Consider the following 24018-nt stretch of genomic DNA (forward strand, 5'->3'; position numbering starts at 1 on the left):
TTCAATTTTAAAATATAAACGATTTCTTTATATTGATCAAAGTTATATAATTGATACATTATGTTTATTTATGTAAAAAATATTTGAAAATAGATAAATAAATTTAGTGATAAATTCATTGTAATAGTAAGCACTCTATTTTTTCAATAAAATTAGTAATGAAAAAAAGTTGTTGCTAAATTTTTTGATTAATTGTTATACTAAAAATATTGTAGCGATGAGATTTTAAGTAACAGTTTGTCGAAATCCATCACTAACTATAGTGATAGATTTTGAACTATCGAAATTTCCGTCGCTGAAATCTGTTTTTTAAGCGTAAAGAATATGACTACTTCAAATTGATATAAAAACGAAAGTTACTTTAAATGCAATTGTTTGAGGCTTAATTTTTGAGTTTTATTATAATAAAAATTAATTTTCTTATGTATTCATAGTTTGTTTTGTAGACATTAAATTTATGGGATGAATTGTTATTACATCTTTATAATTTATTTATATTATTTATTTATTTTTATTTTTTAACTCAATTAAAATTTAATTTTAAAGAGTTTGATTTTATAAATTATAAAAATATTTTAATTGAATTTAAGAAAATAAAAATCAAATATTAATTTCAGCAACTTATAAAAAGTTGAGCCAACCATTTCAAAAAAAAAAAAAAAAAAAGTTGAGCCAAAATTGTTTTAACCTTGTTTAAATAGAGTTAAAAAAACTTGTTTTAATTAGGTTGATTCTGTTATTTAATTGGTTTTATATGGCATTTTTTTTTATAAAAAAATATATATATGTTTTATTTATGAAGAAAAGTATAAAATAAATCTCTTAAAAGTTTAAATAAATTCATTTTAAAGATTTTTGGCAAAATAAATATAAAATTTTTATTTAAGTTGATATTAGTTTTAACATAATAAAATATTATTTTTAATCTTAAAATGTTATTTTCTTTAATTTTTAAATAATAAAATTATTATTAAATTTAATTAAAAAATTAAAATAAAATTAAAAACACAGTAACAGAACCCATTAGAGTTCTTAGATTTCAGGCTCTTATTTGATTGAAAAACTTTTGAGAATTATCTATAAAAAATTGTATTTTATTATTAAAAAAATACTATCCTTTCTTTATTATTTCATAATTATTATTTATTTATTTTTCACTATAATAATTTATAAATTAACTATTATAATTCTATTTAATTTAATTTATTTTTAAAAAATTTCTTATAATATTTTTAAAATAAATATAATTAAAAAAAATATTACATTAAGAAAAAAAAATAAAGTGGATTAGAAATATTATTTTAATATTTCTTTAAAAAGGAATTTTATTTGCGTAAGGACATTTGGCCTTTTTCCCATTGTATAATCGCAACAATGCTGGGAACGAATTTGAGATGCAGACAAATAAGGCAATATCTCAATAATACAATTATTAAATGGCGTTTTCTTGGATGCTCAGAATGATCTTTCCATGTGTTGGTTAATCTTCTCTCACCTCCAAGGCTATATCTGTGTTGGTTAATCTTCTCTCATTAACATCACTGCTGAGAATCCAAGAAAACGCCATTTCTATGGAGATCAAGCCTGGTTTATCAGCTTTCATCACTGGTGGAGCCTCTGGGATCGGTACAAGTTTATACGCTTTAACTTTCTTTTTGATATTTGCAAAATCAGCTGCTTCTGCTAATGAATGATAAGTGAGACCCTCGTTTGATGAAAAGTTGCTGTTCTTTAATATGTTAATGATGTTGAAATTCTCTGAATTTGTCCATGATGATGGATTCTCCCTTTCAATTGGGAAATTTTTTTATTATGTGAGGTTAAATAATAGCGGAGTGAGTTCGTAGGGTTTAAGTTAAGATTAAAATCTCTGCACACGGGTGAAGTTAAATTGTTTACTTGGTTATATTTTACGGTGTGGCGGTTTTCAATGTAGGGAAAGCGCTTAGTTTAGCTTTGGGAGCGAAGGGAGTATATGTGACAGTTGTTGATTTCTCAGAAGAAAAAGGGAAGGAAGTTGCAGCTCTTATTGAGAAAGAGAATCTCAAATTCCATACCAAATTGGAATTCCCAACTGCACTGTTTATCAGATGCGATGTCACAAACTCAAGTAAGTTTTTACGAGTAATTATAGAAAATTGTTCTTGTTTCGTTGTTTGTGTTTTCAGCTTCATTTATGGAAGCTAGCTTTGGCTTTAAGCTTGATGCTTTATAAGACTCCTCATTCTATCAAATCAGTAGAAAGTTAGTCTAGTAAAGCATAACTTTACTATTGGCTTTAATATTGAAATGTTATACAAAGGGGTCTGAGGAATATTACACAGTTTTACAAAGAAGCGATTTAACATAACTTTCTTTCATATCATTTTCCTGATTTGTGAAATGCATAAATTCTGTTATGATTAACTTGTCTTTCCTCATTTAAGCAATAATAAATGCTTAGGAACAAGATGGTATCTCTCTGTAGTTATTTTTCTGCTATGAACAGGAGATTTAGCTGCTGCTTTTGAGAAGCATGTTGCAACATATGGAGGATTGGATATCTGTATCAACAATGCTGGTATAAATACTTCTATACCATTCTATGAAGATCAAACTGATGGTACTCGTTCATGGAGGCATGGTGTTAATGTGAATCTGGTGGCAGTAATTGATTGCACTAAGCTTGCGGTATGCTCAAATGTGGATTTCTTTCCTTGAAATAGTCTTACTCAGGCTGCTGGAAAAATAATTATATTACAGTATTGGGGAGTTTACTGTTGCCAAGTTAGAATCTGACCTTTATATATACTCTTAAGAAACTTCTATCCTGCATTCTATTTATTTCAGAACTTCAAAACTTTGCTTCTTTTTTTTTTTTTTTTTTTTTTTTCTAAAAACTTCTTCTACTGGCCGTTGTCTTTGGGGATATAGAATTGCTAGTATTGGTAGCATTCTTAATATTTAACAGAGAAACTTGAGATTACTACTGCAGTATAATGGTTATCAATGTCAGTGTTGTTCAAACTTAGCTTCTTTTTTTCTTTTTTCGTTTTTCTTAAAACTTCTTCTACTGGCCACTGTCTTTGGGGATATAGAATTGCTAGTATTGGTAGCATTCTTAATATTTAACAGAGAAACTTGAGATTACTACTGCAGTATAATGGTTATCAATGTCAGTGTTGTTCAGTGTTTAAGGTCCTACGTGCACCCACCCTGGAGGGCCATCTTGAAATTACTCTGCACAAGTCAAGTGCATCACATATTAGAAGTAGGATCAACATTTTAGTAGAGATATTTCCATTTTAAATTTAGAAATAAAGAAAGGAAGATAAAACTGGGGTTGAAAGCTGGCTGGGAATAGACATTCCTGCAGATGTATTTTTGCTTTCCTATTTATTGAGCACAAGCTTCTGTTAAGTTACAAGGTTCGACAATTCCTGAACAGATACAAGCTATGAAAGCCGCACAAAAGCCTGGAGTCATTATAAATCTTGGGTCTGCTTCAGGTCTTTATCCTATGTATAATGACCCCATCTACTCTGCCTCTAAAGGTGTGCCGCTCTGTGTCTCTTATTGTTGATTTCTTTCAAATGTTCTTTTCTGATTGTCTATATTTCATGCATGCTCAGAATATACTCAGAATGCATGGAACATGAATTCTCATCCAAAGTAAACCTCCTTGAATGTTTACATTATTATTTCTAAATTTCCTCAGGTGGTGTTGTTATGTTTACTAGATCACTTGTTCCATACAAACGTCAAGGTATTCGTATTAATGTGCTTTGTCCTGAGGTAAGCCTATAAGGCATTCTGTGGATTTCTACAAGTTATTTTCTCACCTCATATTATGACTTTCATCACTGTAAACAAAATTCCTGAATAATCTGGTAAGTGAATTTAGAGTTTAAATCTATCATATGCTAGCTTAAGATTCTGTTAATAATGCTACAATTTGTGTTATCTACCTAAAGTTTTTGAAGGAAATCCAATTAACATGTATGTCATAAGCTAGTTTCCATTATTGTTCTTGGCATAGCACTGATATAAAATATAAAATTTATGTTCCTTTATGCTAGCACTGTCAATTTCTCTGAAATTGATTTTATTCCTACTGAATCTTTCTTTTTCTGTCTTTATCTTTTATTATTATTTTTTTTCATGATCTTTGAATCAACAATGACTAAAAAGTTCCAATTTTCAGTTACAATCATATATGTGGGGCCTGTATTTGCTATTTCATTTGCCTTACACATTGGATGCAGTTTGTTAAAACTGAGTTGGCATCAAAAGTCAGTGATAAATTTATTGATATGACGGGAGGCTTTGTTGCTATGGAAATGGTAATCAAAGGTAAACTTTATGGCAAGCCTTTCCTGCACCCAAATGATTCCAAGTCCAGAAAATTTTATGATATTTTCCTGGGCGTGATTTCTCCTTGGACTTTAATTTATTTTAAATTCCTGATTTCCTTGGATGCGTATTGCTTGTTCCTAAAGTTCTTTGATCATGTCTTCCTTCTAGAGGATACCCCTCGCCATATAAAATGATTTTTTATCGACACATGCTATCAATGAAGCCTCCTTTATTATTATCATTATTATTGTTATTATTATTTCCTATGGCTTCCCTCAAACAAATTTCAGAATTCCATTATCTTTGCACATTTGTACATTTGTAGGTGCATTTGAGCTCATTACTGATGAGAGTAAAGCTGGCTCTTGCTTGTGGATAACAAATCGCAGAGGTATGGAGTATTGGCCCACTCCATCAGAAGAAGCTAAATACTTGGTGCGTTCTTCAGCTTCCAGGAGAAGAGTTGCTTTTAAAGCCCCAACTAATCTACAACTCCCTCAAAGCTTTGAAAAGATGTGAGAAAATTTGTTTAAACTTATTTATTTCCTATGGAGATTTTTGTTCATTATACATAAATAAAAGTAGTTGAACATTAATATTTCCATTCATCAAAAATAGCCGCACCAATCACATCCTAGAAGTTCCTCTGTCCTTGCAGTTGAAGCTCTCCTTAAAGCATAGTCTATCTATTTCATCTGAATCTTGTCTTTCTCTCAATAAGAGCAATGTTATCAATCTTTATTTTGGTTTTCTTATCTAATGTATGAAGTTGCTTGGGCAGATTGTATTCTCATTTTCCAACAGTTTACCATCTTTAAAGTGAATGTGAAATTAATGAGGAGGCTAGGGAAGGAAATTGAGGGGTGTGTGGGAAGACTAAGAAATATTTAGTTGCTTTCTGCATATAAAATGCTTGGGCCACTTGGTTCTCTGCAAGAATTGAACGCCATGTCTACTATTTAGCAATATGCATGGTTTGGTTTGGTTGGTTTGAGTTTATGTTAGAATCAGATGGTAAATGGCAATCAGTAAATTCCACACCACTTCTTTTGAATATAAAACCAACTCTTAATCATTACCTCATTTCTTTAAGTAAAAATTATATATATTCGAATTGGTTTAATTGTAGGGGCAGAACTGATTTCAATTTGTAATAGAAAACATTCATCTTGTTAGAAGCGAACTGTTATTTTAAAGTAGCGCGCTGAAAACTGAAGCAAAAATTATAATAAATTTTTGTTTATTTTCATATAGTGGTTTTGGTAGAATATAAACTGTTACTTTGTTGCTGGAAGGTTTTATCTTATAATTTTGACAAATTTGTTATATTGGCCTCATGCCCTTTAGGTTAACTGCTTGAATTTATCATATCCTATCTCGTTGAAGTCATGCACGCAACTCTTCTAAATTTGATATTCATTATTGTTTCTGTACGTTTCTTACTAATACATGTTGGATTTTTCTTTTCAGAGTTGTTCATGCATTGAGTCACAATTTCCGCAATGCTACCAGCATTGTAAGAACACCCCTGCAATTACCCATTGAACCACATCAAGTTCTTGTGAAAGTCGTTTATGCCGGTGTAAATGCTAGTGATGTAAGCTCTCTAATAACACTAACAGCAATTCCTTTTAACATGTTTTCCTCTCTACACCTTATTCTGCTCTTAGCTATGTTGAGCAAAATCTAAGTTCAGAATTCCTGATTGGTTATGCAGAGAAGAATTAACTAGTTAATTTACTGTATGGTCAATTGCCTCTAGCAGTAATGCATTTTAACATGGTTTTTTCTTCTCTTAACTTTGTACTTCCACGAGTAGCTGATCTTGTCATTGGTGCTTTAGTGTTCGGCGAAAATGAGTTATTCAGCTAATGCTGTGTTCTTTTGTTTGTCACACTAGTTTGTTTCAGCTTTATATTTGTTAACTAGGAAACAGTGCTTATTTCAGTGTTATCAAGGCGAAAGGCGACACTAAGACGATAAGGTCTTCTTTCGCCTTAGGCGAGAGGCGAGTCGGCGTCTTTTTGAAAAAGGCGACAAAAGATAAAATTTTTACATATTTAGAATAATATAAACAACAAATATATAATGAAGCATTATTAATAAAATATAAAATAAGACAATTGAATAGAACTACTAGCTTAGTCTATTACTCAATACTTATCAAGATTTCAAATATAAAATAAAATATTAATCAATAACACCCATGGCCCATTCTAATTTATAAATAAATAAACAATAATTTACTTTTAATTTCTCACAAATAAATGAGCTACAAATCTCAAATAAAAAACACCCATTTTAATTTCTTAATAAATAAACAAAAATTCTCACAAATAAATGAAGTAATGAACAACAAATCATAAATCAACAACACCGTTTCTAATTAATTTCTAAATAAACATTAAGATTCATGCTTCATCACAAGATTCACAACACCCATTCTGTTTAGATCGGCTGGAGAGTGGAGTGTGAAGACAATGATGTGGAGACTGGAGAGGAGAATAATGAGAGGGAAGGAAGGGAGGAGAAGAAGAAGGAGAATGTCGGTCAGGTATGGATAGTGTAGAGGAAGGGAGGAGAAGGAAGAAGAACAAAGAGGAGTACAGAGGAGAGGAGACATACCTGTTCTCTAGTGCTTTTGTCGGAATTGGGAGTCGGTCGGCTAGCTACTGCTGTTTGGAGAAGGATCGGGACTCAGGCTGTAAGGGTTTTAATTTTAAAACCCTTTAAAATTAAAACAAAAATGTGCCTCACCTCGCCTGGCTCCTCATGGCACCTTTAACAACACTGGCTTATTTATACACAAACACGCACATCTGTAGTTTGGGTTATTCTGTATTTCATCATACTTTGGTTACAACCGATATTAAGGATTTGACCTACTTAGTTAATGTCTTCAGCATAATTGATTTCTGTCCAGCTTGTAGATTGTTTGAGGAAAGAGTTAAGAACTGCCAGAGAATCCAGTCCAAACTTCTGATGCTCTAAGCATTTGTCTCTTACCTATTTTGTTGATCCCCCTGCCTCACTTTAAATTTTCTAATTGGATTTCAACTAGAGCTGTGGAGATTGGGTTATGTTTGGGTGTTTAGGATTCTTATAAGAGTCGAGTATTGTACATGAAAACCCACATAAAATTGATCGAATTCTGAACTACCCAGTGATGTATTACTTCCTATTTGTCTTCCTAAAATAAGTAGTCCTAAAATCTTTAGAAGATCCTGCATCATCCAGCTATGTTAAACCATTTGAAATTTCTGTCTGTTAAGTAAAGTTTTGATTAGAGAGACAGTTAATTGGCAGAAAAGAGAGGCTGTTTGTAAAACAAATTGCAAAGGAGGGAGAATTTTGGGGAAAGGAAGTTTCACATCAAGTTCCATCTTTGTTTTCACTGTTATCATGCATAACCATGCCAAGGCTTTTTTCTCCTTTTGGTGTAAATTATGTGATTCACACGCATATATGATTTCTCTAACTCTGTATTTATAGACATTTATCTGCTCGTATTTTTTTTTGACAATGACTTGCTATGAACTTGTAATCAGGTAAACTTTAGCTCAGGACGTTATTTTACTGGCAACAACAAAGATGTTGGTTCCCGCCTTCCATTTGATGCTGGTTTTGAGGTGCACAAAACATTATAAATATACAGTTTGATCATGTTGACATTCTCTGGTTTGTCATGGGTTTGGTAATCATAGAAAATAAAATTAATGCTTCTTTAGATGTCTAGTGAGTGATCATTTCTTCTCTTTAAAGTTTTCTCCCTTTTTTGAAAAAAAAAAAAATCCTCCCTTCCAGGCAGTGGGAATAGTTGCAGCTTTGGGGAAATCTGTTCGGGACTTGAAAGTTGGCACTCCTGCTGCGATTATGACTTTTGGGAGTTATGCTGAATTCACAGTGGTATATTCTTGAAAATTTAATATGATCTTTTTAATGACTATCAAGAGTTGATTCTTTGTCCATGTCATCCTTTTCTTTTCTCAGTTTGACCTTCTACTTTATGTGAAATTTAAGACAACCATTGATTTTATGAACAAAGGATGATTTATATGATTCAGGTTCCTGCAAAACATATTCTTCCTGTGCCAAGACCAGATCCTGAAGTTGTTGCCATGCTTACATCAGGATTAACAGCGTCAATTGCTCTAGAGAAGGTTGTGCTTAATGCATGTGCTAAATCTCCAAGTTTAGCTATATATGCTCGTAATTTTTTAACTTAAACCCTTCATCTGAACATTACATTTTGTTTCTTTTTCTGATGACATTCTTCTTGCGTGGAACTTTAGGCTGGACAGATGGAATCCGGAAAAGTAGTTCTTGTCACTGCTGCTGCAGGAGGGACTGGGCAATTTGCTGTGCAGGTGAGCTTTCAGTAGTCCTTTGATAAATGATTGTACTATTTGTTTAACTTCATTACTGCTGTCATATGTACCTATTCTTATGGCAGGTTGCGCCTTAACACATTCATCTCATTTATTTAAAAATATTATTAGTCATTATTATATAAATACTTTTCAGTTTGGTATACAAATCTTTTTTCTTTTTCATGTAGTAATAATCTAAATAGATGTAATTTATTTGCAAATTTAAAATTAGAGAATATCCACAAGCCATAATAGTAATTATGATTAAAGATAAACCAGTATTAGAATTGTAAGGATTGTGTGTTATCATCTAGTTAAATGAAGTAAATATAACAAGCATACAATTATATACAGCTTTAGATTCATGCCAAAGTTGAATGATTTAAGTTATACAACATTTTAATTTTGCTAATTATTCTAACTCATTGTTTCTTGATCAGTGCAAGCTGAGATTTTGTACTGCTGCTGTGTTTGAAATACTTAGGGTGATTATCAAAGGAATTGAATTGTCAGTTAGAAAATCCATGAGTCAAATTGCAATAGTAAGTGGAAATGATGACACATTAACTGATACAACATAAGCAATAAAATAGTAAAACATGTTGCTTGATGAAAATATCAGGATATTGATTTGTAAAGTTTGCATGATGTTCAGGCGTCAATATGGATGGATAAGTTCCCAATTTCAACTTTAGAGGCCTTAAGGAGATGTTATGCAGATGCATCTCGAAACTTTTGCTTATAAACCAATTTAAGGGGAAGTGTTATATATGAGGTTGTACCTGAAGTTGAATATGGTTTCATGCACAGTTTTAGAAATTTTTCTAACTCGATTAGATTATAATAGATATATATTGATAGTTTTCTCCTTTCTGTTTGTACTTGATCTCTTGCAAAAGCATGCAGTTCATAATATTTTCAAATCTTTATATGTTTTTAATTTTCATATATAAAATAAATTAATATTTAAATCTATTATTAAATACTCCATTACTTTATTTTTATTGCTTTCTATGGTTACTGTGAATATGGATATCCAAATCTAGTTGTGTTTTTATACTAAAGGTCTCAACAAAATTAGTTGCAAAGTTGCAATGTAATTGTATTCTCTGAATTTAGAATTACTTGCTAAGTGTCTGGCAACCAAAGCAAATGTCCTTTCTTCTATATAGTATACCTATTGCTTTACATGATCATATGGAATTTCCCCTATATACTTGCATATCATTTTTTCTAATTATGGCCTACTGATAGTATCATTTATCTTGGTGAAGACGCCTTTCTTATGTGAAGGTTTATATAAATATATATAAATGCAAATAAATATAAGAATGAATAGTACTTGCATGCTTGCGAACTATTATCAGTACATGCCTAACTTAAATTTAGTATGATAACCTATTGCACCTGAACATGCACCATTTGGGAATCAAATTCAGAGCTTTCAATACCTTTTTATGGCTAGATGGGAAGTTAAGCAAGATAGGGGGCATTCCCAGATTAAAAATAAGAGATCTTTTTTCTGTTTTTTCTTTTTAGTTTCCTTTTAGCAACATGGATTCTTATATCTTGGTGTTGAATTCTTTGCTATCAGTTTGCAGTTATTTTTGCTACGAGTTTCTTGCTTACTCTTGTCTTAAAATTTTTCCCCTTTTCCATTTTCACGTTGTAAGCAGTATATATTTTGAATCGTCCAATGCAGCTTGCAAAGTTGGCAGGAAATAAAGTAGTTGCAACATGCGGAGGCAAGGAAAAGGCAATGCTCTTGAAAGAATTGGGAGTTGACCGAGTTATAGATTACAAAGTTGAAAATATCAAAACTGTATGTGCCTACAATTCAAACATTTCATCTTCCATTTAGTGTGTTTTTTTTTTTTTTTTTTTCTTTCATGTTATAATGTGTAAAAAGGGTACCAATTGAGTTTTGGTTCACGAGAATTGCTAGCTCAAAACTTGACCTATAACTTAATTAGATTTATCTAAATTCCCATGTCTCAACTTATATAACAATCAAGTATTTATTGGTTAGCTTTTCTATTCTGTGTGGATCCAAGTAGATGTGACCAAGGGAATGGTCGGAATTGGAATTGATCCACTCCAATCCGGAACCAAATTAGTCAAATCCAGATTGAACAAATTGGCCTTAAACTGGACTGGAAGTGGCCGAGTCAAAACCAAATTTGAAAGTTCTGAAAAAAAAAAATTTTCAACCATTGGATTGATCAAAAGTGGATTTAACTAGAACCTAGGGGACCTTGTGATCCAGTCCTAGGATCCCCTGAACGTCAAACCAGAACCACTGGTTTCGGGCTGGACTGAACTGCAGCCATGACTAGAACTAAGTAGTGTGGACGCATAAAAGCAAATTTCTTTAGCGCCTGTATAATTCACATATAAAAAACCCTTAGAGCATGAGTGTCATTCCCTTCAGATAATAGTCTTATAATGCAATATTAAGTAATCTATTTCTTAGATGTCTCTATCCACTTGAATGAATCTAGAATAAAGCTATTATAGAGTTCTAAATTGTGTAAAATCAAGTAAAAGGGATTTGGTAATATCAAACATATGAAAGACACCTATTTTAGTAGCTATGTAAGATCAAACTCGCATAAGGGACTGTGGGATGTGATCTATACATTTCCTTCTCCATTCTTTTCTTTTATCAAAGTCTTCTTTGTTCTTTCTACTTTAAGCGTAGAGGTTTATGGAATACTTAAAACTTTCAATTCAAACAGGTCCTAAAGAAGGAATTTCCGAAAGGTGTTGATATCATCTATGAATCTGTTGGTGGTGACATGTTTGACTTGTGTTTGAATGCTTTAGCAGTCCATGGACGACTTATTGTGATTGGAATGATATCACAGGTTGTTTTTCCTTCATATTCCTCCTAAATGGTTGGCATTTGTTTGAGTATTTGCTCTTCAAACTTTTAGGTTTCCTTGCATCTTCATAAGATCATATACCATTTTGACATTTCCTTTGTGTGAGAAAACTAATGTTTTTATGTTGTGTAATGCATTATAATGTTTGTTTGGAAGTTGACAAACAAATATGTATAATTTAGATTTTATATGCAAATGAAGGGGTCAACATAATAATACACATCCTTGTTGAAAATTGAATAATGAAGTTATGATTAACTAGAGTTATTTTGGTTTGGTTCAATCTAATCAAACCTAATAGAAGACAAAAATGAGCCAAACCTTACAAGAGATGACCAAAACAAACTGAAATATGGTTTGGTACATTGGTTATGGGCTGGATTTTGGCCCTTTTTACTGATCAACATGAAATTATAGCTTAGCTTTCACTATTTATGTGGGCATTTTTCTTCAAGCATTCCTATGAATTGTAAAGCACGTATGAGTTTACACTCTTGGAATTGGTGTACCTGGCTTTGTATTCTTTTCCAGTATCAAGGAGAACATGGATGGATGCCATCAAATTATACTGGACTCTGTGAGAAGATTTTAGCGAAAAGCCAGACAGTGGTATGTATCTTTTAGACTACGGATGTGCTTTCCTTGTACATTGCCCTCGTATTACTCTTGTAAGCTAGAGTATCCATTATATTTAGACTGTTGATATTGTTTTGGTACTTCTATCTTTTTCTTCCAGTGTCATTGACCTTGTAGATTATGGGTTTCCTTGTTGCCCCTTCTCTCTCTCTTCCCCCCCCCCCCCCTCCCTGCGGCCATCTCTCTTCTCTTTTTGTTGGGAGTGGATATCATTATTTTATCCACATTTGTACATTTTGGAAATGGTTTTGTTTATTGCTATGAAGAACATAAGCATTAGCTTAACTACATTGCTATGTTTCTGAAACATGTCCGAAATTGTAACCAACCAAAATAGGCTCAAATGTTTCAGACACATTTTTGTAAATTAAAAAAAAAAAATTGAAACGTGTTTGTCTTTCAAGAGCTTTTGGGGAGAAATATTATTTCTTGGTTTGCCTACAGTTCAATGGCTATTATGACCATTTAGCCATAAGAGAAACTGATAGAAGAACTGAATATAGCATTACAATGTGTACTGGATGAAGCATTTGGTGTTGGCCTTTCCCTCTTTTGCTGATCAAGTAGTTCAAAAATTCCAATGGTGTGCAGGCTGGTTTTTTCTTAATTCAATATGGTCACTTATGGCAGCAGCATCTGGACAGACTATTTGATCTTTTCTCTACAGGAAAGCTTAAGGTGATTCTTTCATCTTGTTCTGGGCCATGCACTTTTGTCATAAAAAATTCAGAGGTTGCATCTAGTGCATATCCAGAAGTTTATGTGAAAAGTTAAAATGTTGTGATTATAGTGTCACCTTTTATTCTTGACCCAAGAGTGAAAAATAATAATGTAATGCATATTGCAGTGTCATTTTCTTCTTCTTCTTCTTCCTTTTTTTGGCTGAAGACTATAAATTCAAACATGATTTTCATTTCAAGGGCCTAGGGCTCATGCTGACCTTCTGCCAACCTGATAATGAATATTTATCAAGCAAACCTTGAATAAAAGATACATGATGTGATCCTAAAGATGAACAATGGTTAAATTCTCAAGTCTTGTGTTATTTAATGTTAAAATTTAAGACCTATTTTGGTGCTTATGCAGTCCATATCAGTGTTGGTGCCATTGGCAATGGAATTTCCTAGACTTGAGAAATTATAGACTCAGTTTCTGCATTAAAGTTTAACAAAGTTTCATATTAATTTTGATAGCAAAAGTTACACTGACAAATTAGAGGGTGAACCACTGAAGTCATTTCCTAGGAAAAACTTTATAAAAAATTTTCCTTTTGATTTCAATACCTTTGCAATGGTATAGGAAGACAATTTTCACAAACTCTACCATTGAATTACCTTATACGGTCTCTCTCCTAGAAATTCTTTTCTGCTCAAACTTTGAAGAGCTCATTATATATGAAGTATATATTAGTCTAAGAGTCAATACTAATTCACAACATGAGCATGTATCCTTATTTTAATCCATCATAAGCTTTGTTGTGTGGGGCATGCCGCTGATGCTTGGTTATTTATTTGCTAAAGCAAGCAAAGGTGGAGGGAGATGTTTCTGGTTCGCTTCAAATATGAAATTAAGCAAAGCCATTTTCCTATCATAAAACTTTGGTTCTCCCCATGATTTAGTTCTTTTTTCAATGCTAATGTTGATTACATATTATCTCATGCACAACAATCAGCAGTAATCTTGACATACACTGATCAGATTTAACTACTCATATTCAATTGTACAGATTTCCATAGATCCAAAAAGATTTGTTGGCGTCCGTGCTGTTGCAGATGCTGTCGAGTATCTTCATTCCGGTAAAAGTGTTGGCAAGGTATGCATCTCTGTTTTGTGGTGCAGTTCATATATCTTATGCACATCTATCAGTTCTTGGTTAATTGGATTAAATAAATCCAAATGTTTGCACCAATTTGCGATTTATTCGGACTTTTCATCTTTTAACCAATTATCCAAACCATTCGATTTTGAAGTCATTCAAAATTAAAAATCAATTGACCAATTGATAGTACGTTTGGATGCTTGTTAAGACACTTCTGGATCTTATTTCACAAAATCTAACAAACAATAACCAATTTCTTCTAAAGTTAATTCAAAATTGGATGAAATTACTTCAAAATTAAAGGTTTAGATAATTAGTCCAAATTTGAAATGTTTGGATTAAAATTGCAATTGACACAAACGTTTGGATTTTTTTTTAATTCTTTCAGAAAGGTCAAAGTTAACATGGTATAAATTTTACAGGTGGTTGTTTGCATTGATCCAACCTTCAGCGAACAAGTGGCAAAACTGTGAGAATCTGTTAGTGAATCACCTTTGTGAGAATAATTCCTAGTTAGCTAACAAATAAATTTGATGCACTTTGACAAGAAGATTCATCTCTATCTTCATTTGCATCTCCTCTGATGAAGCTTGTCAGAGACCTCAAAAATCAATCCAAGCAGAAAGACAATCGTGAGAAGTATAATTAAAATCAAAGTCAAATGCATAAAAGAAAACATGAATAAATAAACAGAGAGTGAACACTGGAAGATTTGTTGTACAAATTCTGAGCTTTCTCTTTAATTTAGCTTTAACTTCACCACAAAAACTACTATTTATATTCTCTGCATAATGCATGCATGACAGGAAAGATTTTAAGGGGACTATCTGATCAAGTGAACTTCAAAATGCATTCATGGTTAAGCACCACTGGATACATTTGAGATGCTTGTGCTCATGCAAAACTACTAGGTTTTAGACAATTACTCAATGGTTGATTTCTAGTAAATTCAGTATGTCATTGAACTCAATTTATGTAAGAGATAACACAAACCTGTCTTGGTCAGCAGTATCCCGAATCTGGGCCTTGATGACCTCGCCATCGACGTTCAAGCTACCCCAATAGAGGACTTAGATTCCAAACTTTAACTTGTTCTGAGTAATCTGGAGAGCAGTTTGGACTTAACCACACCAGTCACGGATCTAATTATAATGCAATGCTTTTTTTAAAAGTAAAAAAATATTGACCATGCATTGTAGCATTTAAAGTTCGTATGACGGATAAAATTATATTATATTTAAGAGAGGGAAGTCCCAAAACACTTAGGTTCAAGTATGATGCCCCTTAACCATCAAACTACAATGCCTTTAGCATACAATGGTTTGTAGGCTCAATTTCTAACTCCCATAGTCGAATCCAGTGGTGAATAAAGGCTATATCAAGGGACCAGAAGAGAATAGCAAATATTAGAAATGAAAGTTGAGGAAAGGTCCCAAATTCTCAGACAGATGGGTTTTGCGAATTCTCAATATTTAAGCATATTCATAACAGGATGGTAGTCAGGTAGGTTTTTGCGAATGGTCTCACCTAAATCTTATTAAAACGAGTTTGCATAGTTTTAAAATAGTTTTCTGTGGGTTGAATTTAAAAAAAAAAATTATACCTGCGAGTTTAGGTTTAAACACTCTAAATGCTGCCCGAATCCGGTTTAACTAATAGAGTTGGATAATAAATTAATGTATAATGGGTATTTTAACTCATTTAGTTAATTCTTATTTTTTTAAATTTATTTTAGTTAAAATTTATAGTTACAAAAATTTGTTTCAACTTGTGGTAAAATTTTTAATTTGTTGTTTATTGGGCATGTCGCTTAGTTAATTTATTAAGATTTTTTTATCATTATCATAATAAACTTGAGTTATAATTTATGTATTACTTTTATTTTAAGGTTTATTGGCTTAAAAAATTTATAATTTTACAGTTTTTTTTACATTTATAGTAAAAATTTTTAATTTTGAATAAAAGAGTTTCAATTTTTAAATTTATTGTAATCGTAATAAATTTTTAAATTAATTTTAATCAAATTTAAATTAATTTATATGAAATGGTATTTGTTATTATTTTTATAACATAAACCATTTAATTAACTGAAATTAAACTTTAATTAATATTTTAAATTCTTAATTATATAAAATTTTTAAATTATATGATTAAAATATTTAATTTTCTCTTACTTAAAAAATATTTTATTTAGAGATTTTAGGTAATTAGATATTTAAATTCTTAATCAAAGTTTAATTTAAATTGGTTAATTCATTTTTATAGTAAAAATAATGATACTTGGTGTCTCATATTAATTAATTTAAATTTAATTAAAATTAATTTAAGAAATTATAATAATTATAATAAATTTAAAAATTGAGACTTTTTTATTTAAAATTAAAAATTTTAGCTATAAATATGAAAACAACTCGTAAAGTTATGGTCTTAGATATTATCTTAATTATAGTTTAATTAACTTTTTATGGTTAGCTTTCTTTATATATTTTTTATGATTTATTTAACAAAATTAACGTGTAACTGAATTTTAGTATTATTTTTAATTTAATTATTTTAAAATCACTATGATTTTCTAATATTCTGAATTTGAGTTATGAATTTAGATATTTAACTATACGTATATTTCATATATAAATATTTTTTTTGAAAAAATATAAAAAATAATTAGGTTCAGGTAATATGCGAATAGTAGCAAATGGATTTAGGCCAATTACAAATAATGAAATTAAATTATGATCGGTTTGGGGTGGATTTTATATTATATATAATGGGGTTTGAGTTTCTATAAGTTTAATTTCATGCACATCTTCCCTGATAACATTCTTTTTCTTTTTTTTTTTTTATCGAAGACAAACTTAAAAGGCACAACAGCTACAAACATTAGAGAAAACAAAGACTTGCTCTAGGATCAAAGATTGGGAACCCAGACTGATGTAGGATCTCCTTGCTACGAGGTGTGCCATCTCGTTCCCATCCCTTATGAACGAAAGAAATGGAGTCTGAGAAACTGGCCAGTTCCTTGATGTCATTGGCAATAGTAGCTATGATGATAGGGCAATGAGATTGAGATTCCTTGAGGCAGCTGATAAGATTCAAACAGTCGCCCTCAATGATAATTTTGAGCCATCTTTTAGAAGCAGCCAAACTCACAACCTCCCTACAAGCTAATGCCTCCAGAACCACTGGATTAGATATCTGCTGAATGAGTCGACTCACCCAATAACTTCCCCTTGTCATTACGTACCACTATCAAAATAGCCCCTCTGTGATCCTTTGTAGAAACAACAACATCAAAATTTGCTTTGTAAAAACTCTAAGGTGGAGCTTGCCATGAAACTTGAGCTAATGTCCTTTTTTCAACCTCATTATATTTGTTGTTAAAACTTTCGCGAAACTCTTGGAATAAGGTAGAGGCAGACTCAACAACTTCCTGAGGGCTCTGTATGACACTATTAAATACACCATTGTTCCTACATTTTCAGATGCCCCAAAGGATAAAAGACAACTAGTGCTTGGGATCCTCACTACTATCCAAGGCTGAAAGACTGTGTAGCATATCCTTCCAACAATCCTTCATGGAAGAACCTTGAATAAGGTCAGAACAGGTACCAAAGGATGTCAAAAACCAGGTGGCTCGAGCACGAGGACAATCGAAAAAGAGATGTCTATGCGATTCAACAGCTCCACAACTCTGGCATAGATTAGAAACTGATGAGATACATCTCTGTACTAACATGTTTGTGGGAAGCTTTTCTTGAAGAGCTGACCATAGGAAGATAGACAACTTTGGAGGTAGATGAATTGACCAGACTTTCTTCCAGAAACTCGAGAAACTCCCTTGGGATGTAGGTCCCGAACCAGCTGTACCATGATTAGAAGAGGAACGATGTAGTTGCCTAGCAATGTAGTACCCTGATCGAACTGTATAGTGTCCATGCCTTTCAAAGCGCCAGACTAGCTTATCATGTCCATGGGTAAGAGGAAGCGGGATTCGTCGAATGTTTTGAATCTCTTCCTTTGTCAAACACACTTTTGAGGGCTTGAACTTCCCAATCTCGACTGTTTTGATCAATAAGCTGGCTCACCCAACAAATATTAGCATTGTGATTAATCTTGATTTTAGGTGGAATTGGGAAAGAATTAGGTATCCATAAATCATATTTGCACTGAATCATTCTGCCATCTCCTACATGCCAACGAATTCCTTTCTATTAGATGTCCCGTCCCCAAAGCATACTCCTCCAGCCCCAAGAAGGATTATGGCCAACCTCTGCCTGCAAGAAAGAGGAATGAGGAAAACATTTAGCTTTTAAAACACGAGAAAGTCCGGATTAGAGATGACACGCCATCCTTGTTTAGCCAGGAGAGCTTTATCAAAGTCCTCCATGGATTTAAAGCCCATTCCTCCTTGTGTTTTCGGCTCACAAAGAGTTGTCCAAGAGACCCAGTGAATGCGATTTTCTTCATTTTTTTGGCCCCACCAAAAATTTGAAATTGCTGAGTTGATATTCCTGCAAAGAGAAGATGGTAATCGAAAAACAGATATAGCAAAAATAGGAATTGCAGTTGCCACAGACTTGTTGAGGACTTCCTAGCCCCTTTCGAAAGCAATTTCTCTTTCCATCCCTTTTTTTGGCTGTAGATTCTATCTTTGAGGAAAGCAAAGGTTTGCTGTTTGGATCTAGGAATCTAAAATGGGAGGCCTAGAAATTTATCCGGATGGTCAACTCTATCAATCCCCAGAAGATTTGCAATTCTAGTACGTAGGTGTAGTGGGGAGTTTGAACTGAAGATAAGACTAGACTTGCTAAAGTTGATGCATAGCCCACTTGCTTCCGCAAACTGCTTGAGAACTTCGTTAATTTCCATAGGATCCCCTATAGAAGCATTAGAGAAAAAAAAATGGTATCATTAGCAAAAAAAACAAGTGTGTTATGGAAGGTCCTCTTTTTAAAATGGATAAGCCTCTAATAGATGAACACTTAATACTGTGAGAGAGACCTTCCATACAAAAAAGAAAGAGGTAAGGTGATAAAGCATCTCCTTGGCGCAGGCCTCTGGATGGGCAAGAAAACTGGATCTATGGCCATTAATCTGCAGTTAAGTAACGGATGTAACAAAATCCATAATCCAAGTAATCCACGTAACATGGAAGCCCAAACAGGTAAAGATATGGCGGAGATAACTCCATTTGACACAATCATAAGCTTTATTAACATCTAGCTTGAGGGCTATACCGAAATTCTTACCATATCTCTTTTGCTTCAGGTTATGCATAAATGAGATTTAAAAGGATGTTATCGGAAATTAATCTTCCTCTAATGAAAGCGCTTTGCTCGTCACCTATAACACTATTCATATAAGGTTGCAGTCGACTAGTAAAAATCTTGGAAATAACCTTATAGAGCACATAACAGAGGCTAATAGGTCTGAGGTCCTTCATGGTTTGGACATGCTTAACCTTAAGAATCAGAGTAAGAACAGTGTGATTTACACCTTTTAGCATACCACTACCTGCAAAAAAACTCATGCTAGCATCACAAATATCAAATCCTATAATATTCTAATATTTTTGGAAGAAAAAACCAGTAAGCCCATCCTCTCCTGGTGCTTTTGAGGGGTTGATAGCAAAGACTGCTCTCCAGACTTATCTTGCGTGACTGGCCGAATGAGATCCCTATTCAGATCAGCATCAACTCTACTTGGAAGACCTGCAGAGAAAGCATGTACATTAGACGGGTTAGAGGTAGAGAAAATATTCTTGAAGTACCCCTCAACAATATTTTGCATATCTTCCAAGCATATTTCCACTGGCCTTGACTGTCCTTCAGCCCTGTTGAGTAATTTGGATTCCTTCTTTGGATCGTCTTTGCATGAAAAAAGGAAGTGTTTCGATCACCCAAATGAAGCCAAATTTGCCTAGACTTTTGCGCTCAATAAACTTCCTCTTTCTTTATTTCTGAAATCAGCTCCTTTTCAAGGCTCTTAATCGCATTGGGGTCCTAACTAATCATGTTGCTCTTGAGCTTAGTCAAATGCTCCTGAATTTGCTTGATTTTCTTTTTTGAGTTACACCCGTGGTTCTTGTGCCAATCCACAATAGTATGCCTTACATTTTTCAAGCTAGAGGCTACTATGAATAGATTCCTTCTCGAGGAATTACTTATCCAAGCATCCTTAATAATCTTGTTAATTGACTCATTTTCTGCCCATCGCTAATCAAACTTGAAATATTGTTTTGCTTTGGCATATGGAGGCTTGAAAGTAACCCAAAGAGGTCTATGGTCGAAACCCAGGTCCTCAAGATTTTGGACAGTGGCAGTTGGATAATGAAGCAACCACTGATGAGTTGCAAGACATCTATCAAGTCTCTCCCTAATATTATAGATACCTTCTCTTCTATTATTCCATGTCGTGGGAGGGCCTTTAAAACTAATATCAATGAGCTGTAGTCTGTCAACGAACTGTCTAAACTTAAAGACTTTCCCATCCAGCTTTGAATTACCTCCCCCCATTTTTCATCTGCTTTTAAAAAAAAAAATTAAAGTCACCAACACAACAAAACAAGCCCTGCAAACTGGAACAATATTGCACCAGAAACTCAAGTTGATCATTCATAATACTGTCCACACTACTAATATAGAGCAAAAGTAAGTTTCATTCCATATTCAAATTATCATCCATGATTACAAAATGCATAAAGAAGCTGGACATCTTAACAAGCTTAACATCAAAGTTCGAATCCCAAGCAAAAACAAGGCCACCCGAAGTTCTCTGTGGCTCAACCAAAACCATATCATTGAACCCACATCTGCTCAGAATTCTTTTCACAAATCTGCTCTTATTTTTAGTTTCCATGAGAAAGATCAGGTGGGGGGGAATGAGATCTACAGATCCCTTGGAGATTATGGACTGTCAGGGGATTCTCCAAACCCCGACAGTTCCAAGATAAAAGGTTCATTGATACTCTTGGGGCCAATTAAGGCCGGCCTCCCCCACCTTCAGCTCCTCTTTATCGTCCGCACAGACTTTCTTGATGTTTCTTTGAAATTGGGTATCATCTCTAACTCGCTTTCCTTGTCCTTCACCAATAGCACTTTGCTCTAAGTTAACAGTTGTACTCTGAGTCATTTCCCTGATTTGAACACCTCTGACGGTGCAAGTCTTGCCCTTCATTTCCAACCTCTTATTCCTTGGCCAAGGTTCTCCTCATTCAGCATGTTAACACTTTGATTCCCTTCCACCTTTATTTTCTCTTTGACCCATGCTCTAACACTTTTACTCTCATCTGATATACTCTTACAGAAATCCATGGCTAACTGAAGCAGTTCTTCCCATGATAATAATTGTTCCGGTCCCATGCGTCTAGAAGGGACGTGAATAAGCATGGCATCACAATTCCTTCTCATCCACAAGGAGGTAGGTTATGGACCAGTTTTTTCATTATCATGACCATAATTGTCCACCCTCTGCTTTTCACAACTTAGCTTATCTCCCATCCTTTCGCCTCTTGTCTTGTCATCTAGAGCCTTGTGTAGAGTTGAGACTGAGAGAACCTGCTCATTTTCCAATTGCTCATTCCAGAAGGCAACTTGAAAGTATTGGTTAAGAAAAGGAAAGTCTTCAAAGATCTGCTTAGCATTGACATGGCCTGTCCCATCGAGTCCATACATTCTTGGAAAAGATAAGGTAGTTGATTAAGGCATAGAGAATGGAAAGTTGGGGGTTGTGTCTTTTACGTAGGATTGCTGACCTAGTTCTTGCAGTAAAATTTTCGCTGTCACTTTTTCTATAACGTTGTATTTGTCAGCTTTTCCAGTATGGTCCATACACCCAGTTTCATGCAAAGACTGTTGGATATTAGCTATGTCCTCAATGGTCGACTTCTGGGTCTACTTTCGGATGTCACGTGGGTTGAATCCCGGAGGGACAGCCGGAGCCGGAATTATGGCTCAGTTGGTAATACCAGTAGGAGGGGCTAGATCTATGCCTCCATTTCTCATCTGCTGGTTGATAAACAATTGAGTAACATTCAGATCAAAGAAATTTTTCTCCTCTTCTGATGGCTTCAACTCAGACGAGCGACTTTTGAAGGATGGAGCTTTTAGCTAGGGACCAAACTTGCTCTTTAACTTCGTGCTCTCGGGAACAATTTGAGCTTCAGTAAACTGATCACAGTTTCGACTATAGTGCCCCACTCTTCCACATGCAAAACAAAGATCTGGAAGTTTCTCATATTTAAGACTAACCCATGTTGAACCTCCCTTCTCCTTTTTGTTGTGAAACCCTGTACAAAAAGGCTTCCTTATGTCAATCAGGACCCGTATCCTTAAGAGATGAGGTAATCCTATGGCTCCATCCAGCACAAGATCAACCTCTTCAAAGTAGCCAATGTGATCTCCGATTATCTTAGCATTTTCCTTATTGATCTGGTTGGGAGGTAGTCTATTAACATGGACCCAGAAGGGAGATGTCTCAAAGCTGAGCTCTTCGAGCGTCAAGTCAGGAGGCCATTCCATAATAGAAATGAGATGATTTTGAACATACCATGGCCTATTCCCCATAACAAAGCGAGCATCCACCTCGTGATCAAAATAGAACACAAAGACGTTTTCTCTTTTTGGAGTGACTATGAAGTCCTTCCTGAGAGTCCATGATTTTGCAAGGGCAGCTTTGACTACCGATGCATTATACCTTCTTCCTGAAAAACTTTTTTCCTACCAGGATAGCTTTCTGGGGTTGAGAGGTAAAAGCAGTATTTGTAGTAAGGGATAAGATTGGTTTCTCACAGTGGAGAAGTTGAGCCATTGAGATCAGATTGTCAACGTTGAGAGAGTTTTCAGACATAATGAGATGAAGAGAAGATAAGGAGAAAGGAAGAAATAAAAGAAAAGAAAAAAGGAGGAAGAAGAGGAAAAGCAGAAAAGAGAGCAAAACCTCAGAGGAAAGAGCTAAACTCAGGAAGATGATCGGACAATAAATCCCTATAATTCCTGCACTAACGTACTTGCTTACTGTGGTTGTGATAACATTCTTATTTCACCCGTATGATCTAGAGATTGCATAATTAGGGGAAAATGTCAAGAGGTTAGAATCTATGTCGGGCGGCTACGGGGCCTTTGCCCCTAGTCATTTTTCTAATTTTTTAATTATACATATTAAATTTATTTTTTTTATTATATATATTAAATTTATTTTTTTTATTAATAGCTCTTGTACTTTTGTATTAGCCCACCAAGAAATTATTTTAAAAATATTAAACAGTTATATTGAATTTTTACTTTTTCTTAATTTGATCCGTCAATTTTTTTAATTTTTTTTTAAATAAGAGGAGATGATATTCATGTAAATAAGAAACTTATAAATGGAGGAGGTACATTAAATCAAACATTCTCTGTGAAATACTAAAAGCAAATCTAGCAATCTCATAAGCAAATTCATTACCACTATGACTTATATGAACAAATCTCACAATAAAACCAGTCTCATTAATTAGAGACTTACAATCTTAAATTATAAAATCAGTACTTGACATATTTAGAGTCAAATTTGATGTCAACACCTTTACTGCAACAGCATAATCTGTTTCAATCACAATGTTTCTTCAAGGGGTGGACTTCAACCAACTAAGGACCTCCGAACTCACCATTATCACCTCTAACAACTTCCCTAATACCTATCTGTCCTGCACTTTTTGTTGAGGCATCAACATTAGCCTTTACCCATCCTATAGGAGGAGCAGACCACGCTCTTTGTCGAGGTTGAGACTGAATCACCATTGCAGGGGCCTTAAAAGCTGCAGTCCATTGCCGAAACAAAAGCTGGGCATTACTCCAAATTTGAACAGCTGCAGAAGTTTGTTATTGCCATACACATTTATTACGTGCTTCCCACAAACACCAACACAGTACTAAGGCCAACGCAATATCACTACCATTAAACAGATTTAAAATCTTCCATAACCATTCAGTAA

At 33.7% G+C, this 24018-nt stretch overlaps 1 protein-coding gene across 2 annotated transcripts; it reads left to right on the forward strand.

The window, feature by feature from the left end:
* The first annotated feature begins 1353 nt into the window (after positions 1 to 1353).
* On the forward strand, positions 1354 to 14813 carry LOC110624805 (prostaglandin reductase-3). Of its 2 annotated transcripts, XM_021770131.2 has the most exons (18): positions 1355 to 1626; positions 1937 to 2110; positions 2489 to 2670; positions 3428 to 3533; positions 3698 to 3774; positions 4245 to 4332; positions 4661 to 4850; positions 5806 to 5932; positions 7884 to 7964; positions 8140 to 8241; positions 8400 to 8495; positions 8628 to 8702; positions 10408 to 10527; positions 11444 to 11572; positions 12122 to 12199; positions 12818 to 12904; positions 13953 to 14039; positions 14468 to 14813. In XM_021770131.2, exons 1-18 carry the CDS (start codon positions 1572 to 1574, stop codon positions 14516 to 14518), a joined length of 1905 nt encoding a protein of 634 aa, XP_021625823.1. In that variant the 5' UTR covers positions 1355 to 1571; the 3' UTR covers positions 14519 to 14813. The 2 variants fall into 2 exon arrangements, with proteins under 2 accessions (XP_021625824.1, XP_021625823.1); XM_021770132.2 differs by lacking the exon at positions 11444 to 11572 and having other exon boundaries at positions 1354 to 1626.
* The last annotated feature ends 9205 nt before the right edge of the window (positions 14814 to 24018 follow it).

This window comes from Manihot esculenta, chromosome 10 (genome assembly GCF_001659605.2).
Source record: "Manihot esculenta cultivar AM560-2 chromosome 10, M.esculenta_v8, whole genome shotgun sequence".
Lineage (NCBI taxonomy): Eukaryota > Viridiplantae > Streptophyta > Magnoliopsida > Malpighiales > Euphorbiaceae > Manihot > Manihot esculenta.

Excerpts from the sequence above, each read along its gene's own strand:
- LOC110624805 (XM_021770131.2), top strand. The coding sequence starts at position 1,572 with ATGGAGATCAAGCCTGGTTTATCAGCTTTCATCACTGGTGGAGCCTCT. Across the intron at positions 3,775-4,244 it reads TTAATGTGCTTTGTCCTGAG|TTTGTTAAAACTGAGTTGGC; the intron begins GTAAGCCTATAA and ends CATTGGATGCAG. Across the intron at positions 12,905-13,952 it reads TCTCTACAGGAAAGCTTAAG|ATTTCCATAGATCCAAAAAG; the intron begins GTGATTCTTTCA and ends TCAATTGTACAG.